Raw genomic sequence first — 24,004 nt, forward strand, 5'->3', positions numbered from 1 at the left:
TTTGAGCTATTTATGTTACAGTTTCATTAGTAATCTCCATCTATTTATTTTGTAGCTTAACACTGAAATTAAGTAAAGCATTATTCAATGACATATGTGTAAAAACTTCCTGCACCCAGACATATTTATATGTAAGTAATATGCACCAACTGTCTAAGAGTTTACTTATATTAACAAGAACACATTTTGTTTGATACTGCACTTGTATAAAACAAGCGCACTGCAGAAAGCCAAATAAGGACTCTGACACACATAATAACTGCATGATGGTGAAGTGAGGTAAAGGCACAACTAATCCCTATGAAGTCTGAAATCATAACATAACTTATGTCCTAAATAACTTTAAAAATCAAAGATTCTCATTTCCTAACATGCAACTTTCGAAAAGCTTACCTCATGGTTTCCAGATATTCCCGAAATATACACTTTTATAACCATTTTTATTTCTTCAGGAAAACCAAAATAAAGAAACGATAACTTCACGCGGAAGAACTGCAAATGATTCAATTATCCACTTCTCAGAATGAAAATGCACAGAAGAAAACAAGTGGTTGAGATATCTCCTGCTTGTTATATGCGAATACGAAACACTAATGCTCACGGTTTAAAAAGTCTGACAGTCAGAGCAATCAAAGATGCCTACAACAAGGGAGGGGAGAGAAATTTCGTTAGATGGCTCTTTACACACTCTTGCAGGGTATGAGACAAAATTTTAATATCACATTTAAGTAAAAAGAGAGCAACTTGGAAAAATATATTTCTTATTTTTATTGTCAGTATTTTACGAGATGTCTTAATGTCGTTCGCCCAAAAAGGGTTCACATATATTATCTAGTTAAACACATTTTGCTATGAAAAAACTGCATTATTTCTATACATGAATGAAGGGCATAATATATTAACTAATTTCTTTATAACTGTTAAAATTCTAGAAACAAAGACTGTGAACTTCGCACATTTTTAAAGGAACATCACGTAGGAAGTTATTCTTTTCAGCTTGTAAAGTGTTTTTTTAAGAGCGTTAATTTTTGTGAACGAATTGTATCATCATTGGCGCTGAAGAGACTAACTGGTCTAAAAACTTAAGTATGTCAGTGCTTATTACGTGTGAACACTTTAACTGGGATCTATTTTACATTTACGAACAAGTCATAGATCTCAGAACTCCGGAACATATTAGATCAGCCTTCTAAACATGGAGTAGCAGGTTGTAAAGAAGTGCACTTGTACTTCCCCTAAATGATAAAAAACAATTTCTTTTTTAAATATAAGCGTGCACAGTCTGGCGAAAGATTTTCTTCATTTGCTGTTAATTGTGTAAGGGAAAATAAAGATTTAATTAGATTTTTTATTAAAATTTTTTTAATACTCAGAGTAAAATCTTTAAAAAAAGTAATGTGTATGTGGTAAATTGGAGATAGGCATGACAAGTTTTTGTTGACACAATGGAAACTTTTAGAGATTGAACGTCATAGTGCATGACGGGACATATACCCCTGCTTAGATTTATTATTTTCATAAACTGTTGGAAATTATTATTCCTTGATCTATTCGAAGCACATTCTATCTTGAAGCTTAAAAATAAGTCCTCACTATGATTTCTGATCATACAAATTAAATAAATAGAAGGGTATAAATATGGAGAGCAGGTAGTGTGCTAAAAAGGTAAAAAGATACAGTTCTTCTGCATTAACGTCTGGGAACACAATAAAGCAAACTAGAAAGAACTCTGGAAATTAGGTACATAGCTTCTAAATTCACATCAGACATACCGTGAGCTATAATTACAACCGGCTGGATTTATTTGATTTGATGGCTTTCATTAGATTTTTGGTTTGCATTCATATTGCAAGCTAAAATTCATTGCGTTTACAGCTGCATTTCGCTGTATTGCTGCATTTACGACTTACAGCGTAATCTTACAGCACTTGTCTGGAGTACACAACTGTAGGTCGTATACGGATGTAAATATTGCTTACAGCTGAAGGTACTTTATACCGTGTTCCGTTTCATGAAAAACCCGCGAATGAAGGGGAACGTGAATTACATTCTAAAATGTGGTGGAGAAAATATGTACTGTGATGATGGCATCATCTTTACAGTCGCAAATGAGAAGGATGGCAACAGCCTTGAAGTGCCTATAATAATGTCCTCTCACAGTCTGACTATGAACATCTTGTTTTATATTTCGGGTCAACGTAGCTAGAAAAGAGAACTCTATGAAAAATCTAGGATCATTGACTTTCGTTACAACAGACTCGACTAAGTTATATTATGTAGCAAGAAAACCTACTCTTCATAACAGTAATAAAAACAAATTTATTTGTGAAAATGCAGGTTCGTTATGGCAGCGCCGGATCTTTGATTTTTCTGATGTGATGCAAAAGTTAAAACTGCCGCCCTCACCCATCATCCTTTAAGTTTCTCTAAAAAGTTTTAATTTCTTTAATAAATACAGAAATAGGTAGGGTTTGAGGTAAAAAAGCTAAGCTCTATTTTATACTAAATTCTTAACGTGCCTCTATTCCGTATTATTACATTACTGGTTAAATTAGGTTGGGTTAGATTCTATGAATATGGCAAAGACATGACGGCTACCTGCTTAGAGGAGAGGTGTTTTCGTGGAGGAACTTTTTAAAGGAAACTGGCTCGTATTCACGTTACACATGAGGAAATCCACGAAAACAAACCCTATAGCCAGCCCGTTCGCCTGTGTTTGAACCCAGGCAAGATCGAACTACCAGTATACAGTGATATTAATCACTCGGCCACTGCTGAGGGCATTTGTCTGATTATTTACTATGTGTTTCGCCATTAGGCTCTGCATGGAAAAGGAGGAATATCCCGTGGAAAAAAACTTTGTAAGGAAAACTGGCTTGTATCTATGTAACACACGGGGAAAATCACGGAAATACTCATACAGCCAGCCCATTCACCTATACTTGACACTCGGACCGAACTACTAGTGCTCAGTGGATTTTATTGCTCTGCCACTAATGGAACCATTGCATACAAAATATAGGCTATTGTCGAAAGGAAGTATTCTGAAACGATTATACAGAATATAGGCTATTACTGAGAGTATTCGTGCTTCCTGTCTTGTTTTTCATACTTCCTATTTCATAAGTAATTTTAAATTCTTACCTGCCTTAACGATATTAAAATATCACGGAATTAGTAACGAAAATTTAAATTTTACACTGTAAGCCTTTTATTCTGCAAATAAGTGCATGGAATCGTCATAATTTGATCTGCGGTTTGATTTTCTGTTACCAGAATCTCGAGACTTGATAAACGCTCTTGCTCACCGATGAACGTAGATATTTTTTAATATGTTTTAATTTGCTTAAACTTCGATCTGAACAGGTTGAAGTGTTCGTGATTCGTCCTCAAACAGTTCATCAGATTGCTTTTTGTGCTTTTGAATTCTTTATTTGTCAGAATAGACTCAACTGCAATTTTTTTTGGTTACTGTTTTAGACTCTTGTATCCAATATTCCATAGGAGTTTTCTCTCATTTTTTATAATTCCTCAGTTTTGGTCAGTTCTTTCGTTAACTGCACAGAACGCGGAAGAGGAATTCTCTAAGAATTTCTATATTTACTCGATTGAATTCCGGAAAAATATTTGCAAAATTTTCAGGTTGAGTAAATTCAAATTTTTCACAGCATGTAACAGATGTCCTACCTCATGCTTTGAAGGGAAATATCTTTAATTTCTTTTAAATATTTGAATATTTCCGGTAAATTCATCAGAAGGACTTTCACAGCCACATATTTTTCCGACCATCTCGTCTGGCTGCTGCCTTTTAAGTTGTATTTTGTACATTTTTTAATAATATACTGTCGAGTAGTGCATCCGACAAAAAAGCGAAGTATTTTCTGAGTAATTACAAACAGATTAACTGCTTCCGGGCACGAAGAAGCAGAATGCATACTGACAAAATACGAGGAGTGAGCCAAACATGGCACAAATTCATCCAGCTTATTCATTTCTGTAATTCTAGCTTGTACTGTTTTAGAAATGCCAGCCATATTAGACCCGTTGTCGTAAGACTGACACCGACATTGTCCAATATCTAAACCATCAAGCGTCAATTAAGACACTAATTTTCTACAATGCGTTCAGAAATACATTCTCCTATCTTTCCACCAACTTCTATGAAATCAATTAAATTTTCCTTCATCTCACGCAATCACCACATGTTTTTTTACGTATTGAGTCACTTGGTTCATTTTTTTTTCTGTATGAGACACATATGGTGTAAATATGATTCCTTTCCCTTTGTAAGGTGCTTTGACTTGTTAGGTACTTGTACTTAAGAGTTGAATTATGTTTGGCGAACGGAGAGATTAAATTCAGAAAATTTCCTTCGCTAGGTCGACGACACTTTGTAAACAGGCTACTTGGGATTTCATCAGACCTAAGAAAAGAACAACAGATTGTTGAAAGATATAGTAACGCATCCATGGGTATATAGAATTTTTCTCCATTTTTCTTTCTCTGTATAAATGAGTAGCTCAGTGTCGTGTGATCGATGCCTTGGCACGATTTCATTTGTTGTACTCGAATTTTCCACTTAATCATGCACCTCCGTGGATTCCAGACTCTTCGCGCTCAGTTAATCTTGCTAAAACTTTTTCCCAATTAATGAGTCCTGTTGTATGGTGTAACGGCAGCACCATGTTTTTGATAAATCTTGCGGGGTGTACAAAAAATTGCATTCTTGTTTTTAGAATATGTAAACCAAGATCTAAGCTTTTTATTATTTACTAATGTTCTGTATAACGTGTCAGATGTCTGCCATGACGTTCAATGGGATTGAGGTTTACGTTTTCCCGGATGTTTACCGGCTAATAATACTGATTGACTGCTTAAGAAAGATTGTTGGTGACCGTTCATTTTTTTTTATGACCAGCTAATTACATGCATCCAACAAATCAAAAATTTTCAGTTTTTCGTCTTTCTTCTGCCCATGAAGAGATTATGGTTTCATGTCCTCCAGCTATTCGTTTGATGTCGATGAAGAAGTTTATTCTTTCAAATGCTGACTTGCAGATTGTTTGGGAATGATGTATGTAGTCATGTTTGGTCGTGCAAATTGCAAGAAATATTAATTCCCTCTAGAATCTCAGCACAATCGGAATTGTGGCAGGATCTGACGGTTTACTTCTTCCGTGAAGTTATTTTTTCATCTTAGCTGAAATTTGTGTTCTCTGTTTGGCCTTATCTTTGGCTCGTTTTCTGTATTTCGTTTTCTCCCTCTCGACGCGCAGATGGTTCCCTTTAATCGAAATGAAATTCACTATGAATTGCCTTAATAAGAATAACTAAGAATTGATATAATTACACTGAACAGTCCTAAATAAATGGTCGTGTGTCGCTAAAAAAAAGGTGCAGAAGAGATCTGAAAACTAAAAAAAAAAAAAAAAAAACATAGAAATAATAAATCTAGCTTTAAAATCCAACATGCGCTAAACCGTTCCGAGTCAAACCAAGGGTGAGTCTAATTTGCCAACTGGCTGCAAAAAATCTAAATGCCTTGCTTCAGCTTGAAGACGTAATATCTGTGTCTTGTATATACTCGATGAATATTAAATCGAATTATTTCATTTGTTCAGGATGGCTCAAAGTTAATTTTTTTTGGGGTTAGTTCTTAAAAAATAGTTACAATGCTTCTCCATTTCCCGGCAGACGTTGCTATGGGAACCAAATGACTTCTTCTATTTATCGTTCTATTTATTACTTGAATACACCCGGCCTAGACAGCAAATGATACAGGTACTCCAGATGTTACTGATAGGGTCAGTCTGATTCTATCAGTGACGCCTGGAGTCCCTCTATTGGCCTCTTTCGGATCTTGTATTTATAGTTGTAATCGGCTGTACTTTATTTTAACTCATGTTCCTTTAAAAAGTATTTAATTACAAATCTTCTTTAAAGAGGTTTTTAAACTTGGCATTAAAACTATTAACATTGTACTAAATTTAGAGAGCTGTTATAGCGAACAACATACCAAAACGATCCAGCGTTATATTTGAATTTGCCGCCCTCAAAAGTTCCCGCCCGGGGCAAGAACCCCGGATTGCCCCCCGCTAGATCCGGGACTACGTTATGGTTTCACATACCGCTGTCTTACGAAAGAAGACGAACATACACTTGCCAATACAGATAAGTACACTGCAGATAAGTATTTTCATCAAAAGCTGAGTTTGTCAATAGCCAACATTCTCCTACTTAAGTTAACTTAATTCAAAGAAGTTAACTTAAGATAAGTTTTAACATTCCTAAAAAAGTCCCCATTACTTGAAGAAAAAGCTAATCCTTTAATAAAGTATGAATTCTACGGTACTAAAATAACATTACTATTATTCTTTACACATAATAATTTTAAAATTTCAGTCCCTTAAGAGTTTTAATCTCACAACTACATGCAGATCGTTTTAATAGTGTCTTACAAAGTTCTTTAAATTTTTCTGTTGCCTTCTGGCTGTCATTACTTTTGAACTGAACTAAATCTTTTGTTACTTCAGCAGCAGCATGATATCCAACAGTTTCCAACGAAGAGATTCTTTGAATTCGTCGTAACAACATATCCAATGCTGTCTGAATGCGTACAATTCTCACTTTACGTCGGGGCCTGGGATAGGCTCTATCACTTTCGCAAGTGGTCAATCTAAATTACGAAGTAATCGACATTTATTTTCTTCTACCATCTTTATTGACCTCCATCTCAGGTGGCGCAAATATTCGCTAAAAAATTCTTCACTGTAACTCTTCTCTCAATCTCAGTCTCTACTTGAACCTTTCTTCGTGAGATCTTGAATTTCTACCAAGTCTAGATCAAGTACTTCAACTTCTTCAGCATCATTTAAGAACAAATTAAGAGTCAAGTGAACTGGATTACTTGGATCTTCGGAAAGCAAGTTAGAGGTAGAGCATTGATGATTCTCTCATAGTCACAGAGAACTATTTGTAGTTCTCCGAAATGTAGCATTGTTTTCCTAAGAACTTTTCTTAGCAGTTGTTTAAGAACATAAATCTTTCTTTTCCACCGTCCACCCATCATGGTGCAGGAGCAGAAATGAACTTCCAATGAATCTTCTTTATAGAGGTATTAGCTTCAATTTCCTTCCAGTCGATATTACTTAAGCACTAGCTACCCACACAGAATTACCTCAATTGTCACAATAAACTATAGATGATAGTCCTTTGCACCTAATAAATCTTCGGAAATCTTGTAGAAAATGGTTCAGTTGACAGACAGGAAATTAGCTCGAAATGTACTTCTCGGTATGCTCCAGATTCAAATAGATATATCTATGCTTTCTTCTGGGTCATCTTTCCTGGCTTTTGAGGTATAAAGGACCAGTGAAAGCTATGCATATTACTTCAAAAGTCTTGAGATTACGTACACAATCTTCAGGCAAGACAGTTCACAAAGCCCCCTTATTCTTTACTTTGTACCGTTTACATTGTAAATATTGATTAAGAATAACTCGAATGCTATGACAACCAACTAAAATACAGTAATGCTTTCTAAGAATTGTTCTCATCATCTGAGAACCAGGGGATGATTTTAAATCTGTACCAAAAATCAGTCTGAAAACAGCAGATGGTTATTATATAAAACAGACGGGTGCCGAAAATCCTTCGTATCTTCTCGATGAGAAAACTTCGTTCTTAATCGTAGAACACCGTCTTTGTCAAATTAGGAGTTTTAACTCTATCATCTAGAATCTTCCAGAGAACGTTTCCCTTTGAATGAGTTGCATTAACTTGTTTTCCGCTGCTATATATTCCTCGCTGGATATATCACCATGGATACTTTGATTTCTCGGAATTTGACTATTCTTCTTGAATCGCAATATGGAGAGATATTTATAATACCACTTCCTATTTTCCATGTGAACGTTTATTTATGAAGATTTAATGCATTTTTCTTCTAAAGTGAGACTTCTTGTTCATTTGTTTGACCTTTGGTTTTGGCTAAGATTCCATACATTCTTTTAGCCACTGCTGATCTTCCCACGATCGAGATTTTAGGAACTGTTATGCTTCATATCTCCAAGAAAGAAAATCAGCAGGACTCTGATCACCTAGTATATGTTTGACAGGTCTGAGTTTTCTTGTTTCTCTTACTCTGTTACTCACGAAAACAGACCACTGGTCATCGCGGTACTTCGAAGTAAGAACCGTGGTTGAGTCTGTCCAAAAGAAAGATTCTACATCTTCGAGTCTGCCCACCAGCGGCCAAGCGGTAAAGTCGCTGAACACTGGTAGTTCGGTCCGAGGTTCGAATCCCGCGAACGGGCTGGCTGCATGAGTGTTTTCGTGATTTTCCCCATGTGTAACGTGTATACGAGCCAGTTTCCCTTAGAAAGTCCTCCACGAACGCAACCCTACCCTTAGGCAGATAGCCCTAAAGACTTTGCTGTAATTAAACCTAACCTAACCTAACCTAACATCTTCTAGTTTAATAGCTTCCATCATTGACTTGTGCAACCTAGCTATTGTAGCTGCTAGCAGTTCAAATTTTGGTATGGCAATCTTCACAGGAGGAATTCTTCATCGGGTTGTATTAATGGGTAACTAATTACTGGTGATATTAATGGGTAACCAATATAAAAGTAGCCAGATGAACCATATGGCTACTTTTATATTGGTTAAATATGGTAAATTTTGTGTCCACTTAAGAGATTTTTCCTCTACATGATTATTCACTTCAGAATTCCCTTTTTCTTTGTGTTCCAGGTAGACTGCAATAGAAATTTAAAACGTAACATTACATAACACGTAAACCTACAGGATCGAAAACTCGATTATGAATCGACAGGATTTTTCTCTTAGTTACCACTTCATCATCTTTAAATTACAAGCCTTCTGGACTAGAATCTGAGTTGGTCTACCTGATCTAGAGTATCAGCTTTTCTTTATAACAGTCCCAAAATGTTTGATTTATTTGTTAAGTGCAGACGCTTCTAAACAACTGTGTTTCATAACTCTTAAATCAAACTGTTTTTCTTTCATAACCTCGATCGCAAGCTGTGAAGTTACAACCATATTTACATTTCTTCTATACTCACTTCCAGGAATATTTCCAGTTAATGTCCAGCCTACTTTAGTTTCCACGGCAACTAAACCTCCTTTAATTTCTTTTCTTTCACCTGTAACAAGTTTTCCTGCGACATCTGATCCAAGTAATACTTCAATAGCAGATGGATCCTTTTGCACGTCACTTACAATAATATTACCAGATTCAAGTTTTAGAATGCAGGGTCCATAGCTAATTCGAGGGATGTCGCCACAAATCATTTCTTGATCTAATGTTTCAAAATTGCAAAGATAATTACCATCAAGACTACCTAAATAAATCTTAAAATTTATGCTTCAATTCATTTGTTGCTGTCCCTCTAAGTAAAGAATGTTTTACAATTTCTTCTTTAATTGGCTCGTGATTCATATTTAAAGCTGAAGACTTTAAAATATATGACTTCTGTTGTCCCTTATCAATTAGAGCACGAATACGACACTCAGTGGTATTACCTATTAAATTTACAACTAGTGTCTGAAGAAAAACTTCTGACATTTGGAAGAACTTGAATGTAATGTATCAATGTATTACACTATAATTTGGACAGAAACTTGAATGCTATGTATCAATACAGATTAGAAAAGGATCTTGAATGTAATGTATCAATAAACATCGTACATTCTCCTTTGTTGACTCGAGGGGCTTGTTTTCCCAAACTGAATTATTTTTGCTTTTATTGATATCATTATTTGTTTCATGTTTTACCGGATACATTAGCTGAAAATTGAATGTAGCATACATTTCACTGAAGCCTTACAGTTCTCTGCATTATATCCTGATTTCAGACAACAAAAACATCTTTTATCAAACATAATTCTTTTCTTTTGTGTTAATGACTTATTTTTAACTTTAAGACATTGGAAATACGAAGTTTTAGCTTTAAAATATTTGGGAAAAAAAAAAAAAAAAAAGAACCTTTCTTTTGTTTCAAAATGAATTCAGAAGAGATTTTTTCTTGACATATGTATGTACGTACGTATGTATGTATCTCGTATAACTCAAAAACGAGTAGTCTCAGAACAATAAAATTTTGTACATGGGATATGTAGTCGTGCATATGCCTTTTTGGCTGCAATCTGCTGCGCAAACGTATATACGGCAAACTCTGTTACCGAGCTTGGCGAGCTCAGTTTTTAATTTTTACATGTTGGTAAACTGTACATTTCTTGTTTAAAAGTGATTGAATTATGTTATTCTCATGTTCCAGTTAATGTTTTTATGCCCTTAGTTAATCTTCATGCAGTAGTTGTAGAATTATCAACAAATTAAAAGTTAAAGTGACACTAAGCCTAACGTGGTCGTTGTTTACATTTTGAAACTCCTAGTAAAATACTGAATTAAATCAGCTGGTGCCCGAACTTCAGCGTCCTTTTGTCGAGTAGGTCCAAAAGTAAACTTTCAGTTTTGTGCACCGAAAAAATCTGCCTTCCTGAAATCTGAAATTCGCTAGCCGAATCACTTTTTTTGGGGCAAAAATTCTAATTTGTTATTGTGAAAAAAATTTTTTAAACGTTTTTTTAAGCTGTATTTGATGTTTTATATTTTTCTGTATTTTGCAATTTTTAATGAAGTTGTTTTGAATTGTTATGTATTTTTGACTTGCTGCGAAATAAGAACGGAATTAATTGAATGAGAAATATATCTCTAGCGAAATTCGAGTAAATAAGTTTGAATGAAACACAGCGAAAAATTGTATAATTTAACAGGCCGTACAAAGAAGTCACGTGGGGTCCACATCAGATATTTTTCATTTAGTATATTTTCATTAGAAAATCCTCCACGGTGCCATTCTTAGGCATATAGTTCGCAAATCTTTACCATAATTAATTAATCGGTTTCTAGTTACCTGCGATTTATTTCATATTGTTTAATCCAGTTGCCTAACTAAGCAGTTTACAGTTTAAGACACAATAACAAGCCGAACAAATACTAATTCAGAAGTCATGGTTTGCGCTTTTGCGGCTGAGGATGGTGGTTCGGTAAAACCATCGAAACTAGTCCTGTGAAAATTTGAAAATATAAAGCTGATTTTTGTTGTTTGACTTCTGAATCAGTTTACAGTTTCTTAAGATTTATTCCGTATTCTAGTAACTAACCAGTTTCCAGTTTCGTAAGATGAATTCCGTATTGTATAATCCCCTTTCTTAAGATTTATACCATATAGATTCTATAACTAGTGTTTCATCAAATAGGCGGAAAATGTATGTTTCTTAATTTCTTAAGTATCTGACGAGTGATAAATCGTAACATTCAAAATTAATTCGTTGTCAATAATTTCGCCTTTTTAAAGTTGTCGTACGTCGGTAGGTGTAGAGAGAGTAAAATTTTTAAAAATTGCTTTGTTAAGAAGTCCTCCCATTTTGAGAAAGTCATAAAAGACTTTAAACTATCGTAGTCCGAACAACTATTCGAAAATATAAAGATATTATATCCTCATATGGATTTTTTTTTCTTTATAGTTTCCAGATAGGGATGGATTAAGACTTTTAGAGGTCCTAAGAATTTATTAAATTTTTCAGCTCCTACTTGCATTTATATCTTTTTTTTTTTTTTTTTTTTTTTTCACATTCTTTCTGTCTCGGTCTTGGTTTAGTTTCACTGTACCTTTCAAGGTCGGACCGGAAATGGGAATTTTTTTGTGGCGCTCTTTTTCATTTAGTCTCTAAGGGCCATTTTGTAGAGGCTCCTTTTCTTTTATGCCTTTAAGCTTATGTGCGTATATTACTTAATGGTTAATCCAGCTCTGTTGACAGAGGTGTATGGACAAAATTTTAGGAATGTATTGTAAAAATGCATGTCTGCGTTGTATTGCATAATACGTTTTCGGTTTTACATTCAAAATTTTCTAATAACGTTTTTTCGAAATAAAAGAATATATTTTTTTTCAGTTTTTCATTAAAATTCTTATAGTCCGTTTTCATCTAAAAGATATGTATTTTTAGTTTTACTTTAAACTTTTTTTGAAATACCGTTTTCGTCTAAATAGATTTATTGTTTACTTGATATCAAAAACTTTAAGTGTTTAATTTTTTGAAAGTTTGAGCACTTTTTTTTTTTTTTCCAGTAGCATGCAGAAGTAGAATATTCTCTATTAATATTTGTTGTTATTAGCACATTTGTTGTGATTCCTGTTGCACTTAAATCCATAATATCTCTCTCTTTGAGCACAATGATATCCATAAATAATCTTTGAGAGAGTAACATAATTACATATAGGCAATGAAATTTGTGTGATGACTTCATGCTGACTGATGGCATCATATATTTCGTCTGACTAGCAAAGAGTGCTTGTAGCAACACACTAAAAGTCAGAAAACAAATATCCTTTCTGTCGTAAGCTCATGCATGCTAATTTGATCTAGACCAGAGTTATTCAAACTATGGCACGTGTTCCACTACTAGTGCCGTGGTGCAATTGTTTACTGAAAATTTAAATGAATGTTCAAAGTAAATGTAAAATGGTGATCCTTTAATAAATATACATATTGGTACCATAAATCGGTATATATATATGTTATTCTTATTTATACGGGATGAAATTTAAAAAGTTTTAGAAATCCCGATCTAGACTTATTGAACGTTTTAGAAATCCTGATCTAGACTTATTGAACGTTTTAGAAATCCTGATCTAGACTTATTGAACGTTTTAGAAATCCTGATCTAAACAGCTAAAGCTTAATTATTAGAAAACGGCAATTGCCATGTTCTAATGTGGTTGATCGGAATGGGACACGATATTTACCTCGATAGATGGCGCCAGCAGCACAACATTTAAAGATCTCCATCTAAAGGCTTCTTTTATTAATAAAAACCAAATTCTGTCACACAGACTTTTCGGTGAAACCAGTTTGATTCTGAATTCAAATTTCAGTATGCATGTGAAAGATAATATCACAGCTCTTAAGATTACATTGATGCTTAAAAGATCCATTCTGAAGTCAGATTTGAAGTTCGTGCGTAAGCGAAGGAAACTAACCCCTTTGCTACATCATACTTTGCTGATGTCGTTTCTTTGTTTTAGAAAGGGCCTTCACTTGATTTTTGGTTGAAATTTATACTCAGGTAGAATTTGTGGGTTGCTTTCCTATTTCTTTCTCTGATGGATAGGACAAAATTAATTACTGTACTTAAATGTTTCTTTCTGTATGTCAGAATCAGTTAATTTAATCGAGCGTTTTCAATTTCATTAAACTGAATACTAATTCATTAAAATTACCAAGGTCTGTTGTGGCTTGAACTTATACAGAAACTTTAAATACTGATTAATATAATTTTATTTGTGTTTTGTTGTTTTCAGAATGGCAACAAAATTATTATTCAATTTTTGTTGTTTTGAGAATGGCAACAAAAAGATTATTCAATTTTTGTTGTTCTTGGAATGGCAACAAAAGATTATTAATGATATTGTTCTAAAGAGTTGTTTACATTTTGATAAAAACGAAAATAAAGATTATTTTGATTTAAAACTTAGATTGACGTTATTTGATGAAACAGAGTTGTAAAAATAAAGATTAATTTAGAGTCAGAGCCAATAGGTCTTTTTAATAAATTTGGGCGCATTATTCACATTGGATTCAGAAATAATTAGTGATTAATAAAATAACTTTTACTAAAAAAAGTGTTAAAAATATGATCGCTGCCCAGATTTATTTTAATTTATTAATATTTATAGTAAAATAAAGGTAGTTTACTTGCATTCATAAAAAGTATATAATGAAAGACAGGTTTGAAAATTTTTAATTTAAATTTCTTTTTGTGGTATTTACTTCCTGCAGATTTTTGTGTAATTTAACAAGGATCGATTCTTTATAATATATTACGTTCTTTGGATAAAACATTTAAGTTATTTACTGTGGATTGGTTTACAGATGCTCATAAGTAACTTGTGAAGAAAAAAATTAGCTTTCCTCACTGATGCTGAAATATAGTTGTGTAGCTGCTTCTACATTACGTTCCAAAATTAAAATTACAAACATTTTTTTAAGAATTCAAAATATTTAATTTTATTAAAAAAGTGCTGTTCCAATGGCATAGTGGTAGAGAGCCGGCTGCTTTAGCCTTGTGCCAAGGTTCGGATGCCACAAAAGCCACAGATGTTTGAATATATACAGGGTCTTTGTGGCATGGTTCATCAAAATGCTATCAATCCGAATGTTGTCTTGAATAGTGGTAGGGAAAGAGTTGTAGAAAACCCTCATGTTCGTTTTCTCAAATGTGATGAGACGGCTAAATGCCCGATTCGTTTCGCTATTTCCCAACGAATACATTCAGTTGCAAGTGTCCAGTCATTTGGAATAACTACATGTTTTAAAAACTGATGCCTTATATTATTTGGAAAATGTAGTTTAAACGGATACATTTTTAACATAAGATATTTTTAACATGGCCACTGAGAAACACGTAAAACTATGCGAAGTAGCCAGATTCTTTATATTTCAACATACTCGGTTTTTTAAGCATCATTTGATCAGTGGCGGCCCTAACTTATAGCCTATTCACCCCCAAATAGTTTAAGAGGACCTGCTTTTACTGTTTGCTGTTATGATTTATTGAGAGAATGCTGATATACAAATTGAAGAATATTATGAATCCGAGTGCTCTGAATATGAAATTATAAGGAGAAATAGTTAGAAATTGTATCCAAAGGAAGACTGAATGCTTTAATTAAGTTTAGGTTTAAGTTTCGGGTTTAATAACTTGTCTTGCAGTATTAGATATAAGCAGCTCTATCACTTGATCTTTGCAAATATGAACAACATATATCAATAAAATAAGAATTTGACTTGATAACCTCAACGTCTAAACCTATTTAACATGTTTAACTTCTATAAAATATTTTGTAATAGTTGTAATTTTAACAAAAATTAGGTAAGAATTCGATTTTTTTTTTTTTTTTTAAATTATAGGCTTTTTCAACCAGGAGGAGGGGGGATTTCATAGTTTCCTGAGGAATGCTGTCAGCCTTTTTATTTACCTTTTAAATATTTAGTTTTGTTTATGAATACAAAAAATTAGTGTTATTCAAATTTTGGCATTTATCAATATCCTCTACAATTTCGTCTTGTTTAATTAATAAAACCCATTGTGGGGGGTGGTGAATTTCATGGTATCAGAGGGAATGCGATCAGCCTTTTTATTTACCTTTTAAGTATTTAGTTTTAGAGCATAAAAAAATTCAGGTTTTGGCACTTTTTTTTTTCACTTATTACGTGCTCCGCCCCTAGGCACTACACGGAACGGGAGGATTGCCCCGTAGAGGTCTTTTTAAGGGAAACTGACTCGTATCCACGTTAAACATGGGGAAAACCACGAAAAGCCCACGCAGCCAGCCCGTTTGCCTTGATTCGAACTCCAGACCAAACTGCCAGTGTTCAGCGGCTTTTACCGCTCGGTTGCTGGTGGGCCCAGGTTTTGGCATTTATCAGCATTTTGTATATTTTTTTCTTTTTAATTTATAAAACCTATTAAAAAATTTAAATTTAAACAAATGCATATACATTTTTTTAGGCTTGGAAAAGAGAGGGGGGCAGAATTATCCTCCAGTGATGGTGAAAAGGGTCATGGGGGGTAAAAAGAAGATTTAGTTAGATTTAGATAGACTGGCTTAAATATACTCAAATACATTTTGCATTCACATTGTAATTAAAAATATGAAGTGTTCATTGGAGAACTATACTGTTTGCGAAATTTAAACATATACTGAAGTAAAAGGCAACCATTTATATTTTAAAGGTGAAATTGTAACAGTTGTTTAATCCGTTCGAAATCTTGAATTTGGGACTCATTTAAAAAAAAAAAAAAAAAAAAAAAAAAAAAAAAAAAAAAAAAAAAAAAACTAGGATATTAGGAGGTGGCGCCATCTCATATTAAATTAGTTAACTAAATCCTAATTTCCCGTTTCTTTTTAAAGTTGATAAAGAGACGGAAGACATAATACAGTTTCATTTCGGTTATAATTGAAGTTTAAGGTTTTAATAAATTCGCTTGAAATGAAAATCTTTAAATTAAAGGTTTAAGATAGCTCAGAAACTTTACGGTTTTTGTTAATATCAACATAGAGAGGTATCCGCTATCTAGAATGCAACATCTGGAAAAACTAGCATAGTCAGTCGCATTATTATGTACTACTGAAATTAAATTTTAAGTAGATCGTAGATCGTAACTTTGCTTCTGGTGTGCTACTACTGAGACCAGTACATTAATCTTAATTACCAATGGTCATTAGCTTTTTATAAATTTAAAGCAGTGGAGTAGCGAGCATAACTGGCGCCCGGGACAAAATACCTTTTTGGCGCCCCCTTTCCCGAAAAAAACATAGTGATATGATGAAAATCTTGTTTGGAGACCATTTGGCGCCCCTCTGCGAACGGCGCCCGGGGCATCATACACCCCCTTGCCCCGCCTCGCTATGCCACTGATTTAAAGATACATATTTATGTATGTCACTCGAAGGCGATTAAATTTAATGTGCAATAACATGAAAAGGGTTTTGTTATCTATTCTTTTAATATGATAATTATGAAAGGGGGGAGAAATATCCTATTTTGAAAGGAAAAAATGCAGCTGTAGGTGAAATAGAAAAGAACGGACTGTGTTTGAATAAGATTGTTGCGGAATTTGAATAGTAAAAACATAAAGTATGTTTGAATGAGAATACTACTGAAAGTGAAAAAATGAATAAATATGTAGAACTCCATTTTCTATTCGTGCTTACTGTTTCTACATAACTTTGGTGCTCTGATTTGTATATATGTATTCACATAACGAAATTAGCTTCAGAATGTTCTAGGAGGATATGCTTCTGTAACATATTAAGATTTTATATCTGTTAATTCTAACTGAAATCTTTAAAAATTTAAGAAAAATGATCTTACGAAGAACGTTTGAAACTGATTGCGATACTGATCCATTTTTCCTTCGCATTAGTCGTTGTTTCCGTGGTGTAGTGATTATCAAGTGAGCCTCACACGCGCAAGGTCCCCGGTTCGAGCCCGGGCGGAAACAGCGCTTCTTTTACCTACCGATCTATTTCTTCCATTGTTAAATTTTTAGCCTAATGAAGCGTTAGTCTATAGCGGCATTTTGCGCCCCCGGAAAAAACGAAGTTTCAATTCCCTCCCTTCTTCATTTATTATTGCGAATTAAATCCTGCTTAATTTTTTCTGGAATTGGTTCGAGGAAATAAGTGTTTAAGATTTACTTCGTAATTTTTAATATAAATATTTTAAGTTTTTATGAATTTTTGCCTTGTCGCGAAGTGAGAACTGAATTAATTGAATGAGAAATACTCAATCGTCTGTGAAACACTGTTTCTTTTTTGTTTTGTTTGCTTAATTTCTTTTATACATCCTTCTAGCTTTATTATAGTATTTGAATAGAACATGTGGCAACGATTAGATAATTCTATTCTTTAAATGATATAAATTTTGTGCATTATGAGTGATAATATGAACGAAATATAATACTGTTAAGTGAATCTAGCGCCAAAGTGACGCTATGGTAGACAAATACTAGAGTGAATTTTAAAGAATGCATTTATTCTATTGTGGTTTATGCGCTGTCGGCGAAGTAGATTTAATTCAATCCAATAAGTTTAAATGAAATGCAAGACAAAAAGCGTATAATTTAATATTCCGTACAAGGAAGTCATGTGGTATACACATAAGATTTTTTACATTTGTGTTCCGTAAGTTATTCAATATTTTGTAATAAACTTTTAATTTCTAGTTTGTTTTTCTAGTTTATTTCTACCAATTAAATTACTTATTCAATTCAGCAGGCATACGCATATTAACTGTATTTTGTAAATAAATATTCAGAATATATTATTTAATTAAATTCGTAAGTTTAAGTAAATGTAGCTGGATATACTGTTTAATTTAGCTTAATGTAGCACATGTATTATTTCTTTAAATTAAAATGGTGTGAACATATTCCATCAAACACATGTATATGTAAACAACATTGGGGAATGTATTATTTAATAAGTAATAGTTTTGTCAGCAAAATACTTGATAAATTTACCAAATATTTTATTTAACTGAGGTATCAGTGACTAGCGAATGCGACGGGTTCTTTATTTAATTTAAAAAAAGAGCTTCCCCTCCTTTGATTTTTTAAAAAATTTAGCTAGTATATTTTAAATTCGCCAGAAAGTGAAATTTCAAAGTAAAGATTGAAAACTGATAGTTATTTATTTCTCACTGATTACAATTTATTTGCATAGAGCAATTTTAAAGATACAAAAGTGGATATAATACAGATATAATGGAAGATATTACTTTATCAATGCCAAAATACTCATTTAAAGAAAATGTATGACCTAGGAATTTAGACAATGCCATAAGAACTCATTTCTTTTCTTTTTTCTTTTTACTTACCCTTTAAATAGCCAAATCAAAATTTTAAACTTAAATAAAATACACATGCTTTTAAAAGAATTTACAAATCACATTTCATGACTGGCCTCTGGTAAATATTTGCAAAACTGAAACGTTAAGGCAGTTCAACCGTTAACGTGTAAATAAACGTTTAAAAATGTATAAATAATTTTCATCAATAATTTTAATAAAATTAAGGCTCCTAATGACGTAACTCCTGCTAATGTTAATGTTTCTAATGCCTCTTAAAATTATAAAATTAAGGTTCTAAATAATATACTGAGAAAAACTGTGCGAGTATTCTTTTGTGTGAAGTTTCAAAACTGTAAAAGATTTTGGAGGAAATAAATTTCATCAAGCTTTCAGCGCTTCTGTCTGCATTCAATCCATTGCGAAACGGTGCTCAGATAATATTTTTTTTAGCTCTGGTTAAGCTCGATAAAATTTATTTTTAAAAAACATTTTACAGCTATGGACGTCTTCACGCAAAAGTACACGTACAGCTCTTCTTGGTATGAGAGCACAGGCAGTAGTTGCCACTTCAGGCTACTCAGAACATTGAACAGGCAAAGCATCAAATGCGTCAGCTCCCAATGTGATCTCTCAACACTTTGTGATAAACTGAAAACTGATGTTGCCTTCTATCTTACATAATTTCCCCTGGTCAGTCCAGAAATAAGCAATACCTTCGATTTCTCGAATGCTTATAGAGTTACAGTTACGTATGACCGGATGTAGTTCAATTACATAATGATGGGATCAGTTCCGCAGGGATCGGACATAAATATCTCGAAATAACCGCCAAGTCTGGCAAGTTTTCGCGACGTACTGTTAAAACTGGGGACTAAATTTAGTCGCCAAAACCATCAGCAATTGAGGTATGGTGTTGTTTGAGTAATGTGGCAAAATATTTAAATATGTAACCGAGAGGGAAGAAAAAAAAAAAAAAACACGTCAAATGCTACCGCCCGGCAATGTAAACCGGGGACTTTGCGCGCGTGAAGCCCACCCGATTACAAATACAATACGGAATACACTACGGATACCGAATTATGTGCTACAAACTCTTTACACTCTGAAATTATCTTGTTAAGCAGGAAACCTCAAAGGGCAATGAAAGGCTGTAAAGTTCTAAGCAGTATCTCGATTTTGGTTTTAACAGTTCTAGAAATTATACGTGTCTGGAAATATACGAGTATTCTGCAATTTGCGTATGCTGTTTCTGAAATTCATTCGAACAGTGCCGTTACAATATCACAAAAATTCCCTAATGTACGGTTATACGGTTACTAATATTTCTAAGAAAATGTTGGCAGTTACAATGAACGTGGCAAGTAATGATAGAACTTTTATCAGGTACATTGTAATATATTAAAAAAAAAATATATAAAACAATAAATTTAAGCACAGATCGTGCTTGATCTCAGATAACTAATAGTCGTTGGCTTCGAAAGGACCGTGTTCGAAAGAGTTTATAAATTTAAAATATGAAATTCATAACACTGGCGCCATCAAAGAAAGTTATCGGTTACCCAATTTAAATACACACAGAAAAAGTGAGCAAAAATTCTTCGAACTTGATTTCAGATAACTAATCTGGCTTCGAAAGCACGGATATAGAGATTGCGCATTTGAAATTTTTACTTATCAGGGAAATTTAAATAAATAGCAGGAAAAAAAAAAAAAAAAAAAAAATTACGCGTAAAATGTTTCCGCCCGGGATCGAACCGGGGACCTTGCGCGTGTGAAGCGCACGTGATGACCACTACACTACGGAAACGACGAAAACGTATGTCAGGATCATCTACTTATGATACACAATAGCTTCATTACCCTCTGAAACTATCTTCTTAAGGGGGCGACATCAAAGGGCAATGGAAGTTCCAAGGAGAATCTCGATTGTGGTCTTAACATTTAAGCAAGATATTTGTTAATTTTAGTTCTAGAAATAGATGTCTCTAGCGATATGTAAGTATTCTGCACTTTGAGTACTAAGTTTCTTAAATCATTCGAACAGTGCCGTTACATTGTTAGAAAAATTTCCTAATGTGCGGCTATACGGTTACTCCTATTTCTACGAAATTTTTGGCAGTTACAATTAAAAATGGCAAATAATGACTTAAGATTTATCCACAGGTAAATTGTAATATTAATTTTAAACTATAAAACAATAAAATTACGACACATTCCTCTTATTGACATTAATAAGACGAGCTGTTACACAAATATGGAGAAGAAAAGTCGAAAAAATTTTGATGTTCTATTTTCAAACTGTAGTTAATAGTTGAAGAATAAAATTTTGGTGTTTAGAAGTAACAAATCTTGTGGAACAGGCGAAAGAAAACAAGAGCATCGCAGCCGGTAGGATTCGAACCTACGCGGGGAACCCCAATGGATATCAAGCCCATTGCCTTAACCACTCGGCCACGACCGCATAGACGAGAGATTCTTGAAGAAAATGGGTTGAGCTGAGTTGGTCCAAGTGTTTTGGGCCATAAAGATAAGTTTGACAACGAACGAATTCATTATGTTCGCAGTATGCTCACTCTGACTGTAGCGGACGGCTAGCAATTAGTTATACGCTAACTGCTGTGTAGATGTAAAATATACATACTGTTGCCATTCCACATTATAAAAGAAACTTTGTATTTCTTCCACTTGATAAACCGTGCACGCTGAGGCTCTTAAGAGGCAAATATGCATTTCTTTTTGAAAAGTATCTTTTTCTTGTGTAATTAAAAGTTATCGTCATTTGCAATGCATTTGCGACATAATAACGGAAAAATACTTCTTCTACCATATAATAAGCGTGTCGGATTTTATTAGAAAGGTTGTTGAATAGCAACAGACTGTCTTTTAACCAACAAATACTTTTATGCCATCGGTGTTTAGAAGCTTACTCTAAATGAAGTTTCGAATGCCTAGTTATTTTATTTTAAATCCAAAAAGTATTGTTATTTTGTCACACAAAGCAATATTCTAATTCGCATTAACATCGAGTCTCTGGTTTTCTTGGAAAAAGAGAGAGGCTAAGTTTCTAGGAAAACTTACATAATTTGGTTGAGGAACCTCAATCTTTGGTTTTAAATTTTCTGTTTGGCAAAGCTATGAAAGAAGATGCAGGGACCGAATTAAACAACGTTCGAAATGGAGTGTGGATGCGGAAATGTCGCATCAAGAGAGAAGGGGATGTTTTCGATACCGACAGACTAAATCTTAGTGCTGGTAAGAAATGTTCTTCCCAGTATGGTTTTGGAGAGCTAAGGGGAAGCCCGACGACCTTCATTTTATCTACCGAATGGATTGCGGAAACTGCAAAGCTGTTAAAACATGTACAGGGCTGTTTAAACATGTACAGGGTACAGGGTAGGGGGTTTCGAATCACCAAATGATGTAGCGTATGAAACTTCGGTTTAGCGAGAACAGATTTTTCTCAGTCGTCATATCGACAGTGGAAGATATCACAAAATCTACCTGCACCAGCTTGGCCAATTTGCATAAAAGCGTCGGCTCCTGTCTGCAAGACGGATATTCTTTGGTAAGACATAATTGTTGCCGGCAGCCTTGTGAATTTTAGTTTACTCGAAGAATGCGACTTTCATCAAAATGCCGGGATACTCAAATAATGATTTAATATAAATAGTCATCGACTTGCACAAAGATGGAGGTGAGATTTCTCCCCATTAATGCTAGGATGTAAAAGCAAGTTAAGTGATTTACCAACTTGGGACGACCGAAAGATGACGGCGTTGAGACACTGGATTTATGCGTTTAGGTTTCGGAGGTATATATTGTTGCGTGCGTACGGGTTCGTTATGAAATGAATGCACAAGTCCGATGAAAAATGAACAAAAATTTATTATTATCACAACAAAAATGCTTAAATTTTCTCAAATTATCATGCAGTATTACAATATCTCACAGTAGTTATCTTTTAACTACTCAAATATCCAATAGAACGTAATTCAACACAGCTAAAGAACGCTAATCCGCGAAGTCGCTACAATCAACAAGAGCAGTTTTCTAAACAACAACAAACTAAGCAAGCAACTAACTACAAACTGAGATGTTTTCCTCCTTTTATAAGATTTTAAAATCACGCGCTGGAATTTTCCAGTACTTTCTCGAAATCAAAAAGAGATATTTATTTATTTAATGCACGCGCTCTTGTATTTTCAATTTTCCGGCTTAGCTTTCTTTTAATATTCGTCACGCGCTGCACTGCGCGAGAAATAAAACCATTTAATTTATAATTGAACTAACATTAGCTTTTTAAATACCAAATTCGTAACACTGCCCCCTTCCCAAGAACTGCACTTCCCGGGCAGTACAATCCCTGGACAGGAAGCTAAACTTACAACTGTGGCATAAATGCAACTGAAGCATAAACATTACATTACAATATCAAACAACGTGAACAATAAATGCAATAACTAACTTAAACAAATCAAATACCATCAAATACTAAATACAAAACAAATCAAATACACATTTAAAAACAAAAAGGACCATGGTCTGATACTATTTACAATTATTTACATTATGTACTATGGCCATAGTAATAAGCTAACCTGTCGTAAGAGTTCGAAGACTCACGGATCCGAACCACGACGTCATTCGTGTTCAGCACTGTATATGGACCATCCGAAGGTGACTGTAATTTAGGACTCGGTCCTTTTCATTGAATTGGGTTCCACAACCACACCTTGTCTCCTTTGTTGGATCTATGTCTAGTAGCTCTTGTGTCGCATCTGGTCTTCATTTTCTCCGTCGCCAAGTTGACTCGCTTTCCTGCAGAACGGTGCATCCCCTCAAACCGGGCCTGGGCATCTTGGATGTGTTCCTCAGGCGATGAAGGCGCATCCGTAGGGCGACTAAACAGGCGGTCACAAGGCAGACGAAGGTCTCGACCGAAGAGCTTCTGGGATGGAGAATAGCTGGTAGTCTTGAGTTTCTTTTCGACCATGGTATGATTTCGGCAGCTTCCCGAGCTCGATCTTTCGGACAAGGCGTCGACATTTCCAGGCGAGGATCCCTTTTGAGGATGGATAGTCATGCCATCAGATGCTGAAAGCAGCTTATTGTTTTTGAAATCTAAGGAAAAATTGTATTTCCTTAAAAAGTCCAATCCGAGTATGCATGGATCTGTAATATCGCCACATATGCCGTGTGATGGTAGGCGGCACTTCCAAACGTGATGTTTACGTTTAACTTCCCAGTTATGTCGATCTTGTCACCAGACGCAGTCTGAAGGGTAACACAGGATGGCGTCAAAATAAGTTTATCTTTAAACTGTTCAGCTAAATCTTTCCTAATGATGGTAACATTAGCTTCTGTGTCAATGATCATATTTCAAGGAACTCCATCGATATTCCCATTGATGGACAGTCCGTTATTGTTGCCACTCACTATAGAGATCTTAAGCGCTTTAAAACAGGGTTTTTCATTATCTGGCAACCTCCGTTCCTTGATATGGTCATTAATTTGTTTCCGGCGTCGTTGCTCAGAAATTGTCTCAATTTTCGTACCC

At 34.3% G+C, this 24,004-nt stretch overlaps 1 protein-coding gene and 3 non-coding genes across 4 annotated transcripts in view; 1 reads left to right on the top strand and 3 right to left on the bottom strand.

Annotated features, from left to right (window-relative positions):
- Positions 1–603, bottom strand: part of LOC118181028 (SH3 domain-binding glutamic acid-rich protein homolog) — a 30,036-nt gene extending 29,433 nt beyond the window's left edge. Inside the window, exon 1 of the mRNA XM_035350103.2 lies at positions 394–603. Coding sequence (XP_035205994.1) covers positions 394–438 — 45 coding nt within the window. The 5' untranslated portion in view covers positions 439–603. The remainder of the gene's footprint in view (positions 1–393) is intronic.
- Positions 604–17,025: 16,422 nt separating this feature from the next.
- TRNAV-CAC (transfer RNA valine (anticodon CAC)) lies at positions 17,026–17,098 on the top strand. The gene has a single exon. It is a non-coding gene; the product is annotated as a tRNA-Val (tRNA).
- A 3,083-nt stretch (positions 17,099–20,181) lies between these two features.
- Positions 20,182–20,254, bottom strand: TRNAV-CAC (transfer RNA valine (anticodon CAC)). Its single transcript has one exon. It is a non-coding gene; the product is annotated as a tRNA-Val (tRNA).
- A 573-nt stretch (positions 20,255–20,827) lies between these two features.
- TRNAS-UGA (transfer RNA serine (anticodon UGA)) lies at positions 20,828–20,908 on the bottom strand. The gene has a single exon. It is a non-coding gene; the product is annotated as a tRNA-Ser (tRNA).
- Between the last annotated feature and the right edge of the window lie 3,096 nt (positions 20,909–24,004).

Source organism: Stegodyphus dumicola, chromosome 9, assembly GCF_044657685.1.
Source record: "Stegodyphus dumicola isolate Sdum_Otavi_A_Nest chromosome 9, ASM4465768v1".
Taxonomy (NCBI): Eukaryota; Metazoa; Arthropoda; class Arachnida; order Araneae; family Eresidae; genus Stegodyphus; species Stegodyphus dumicola.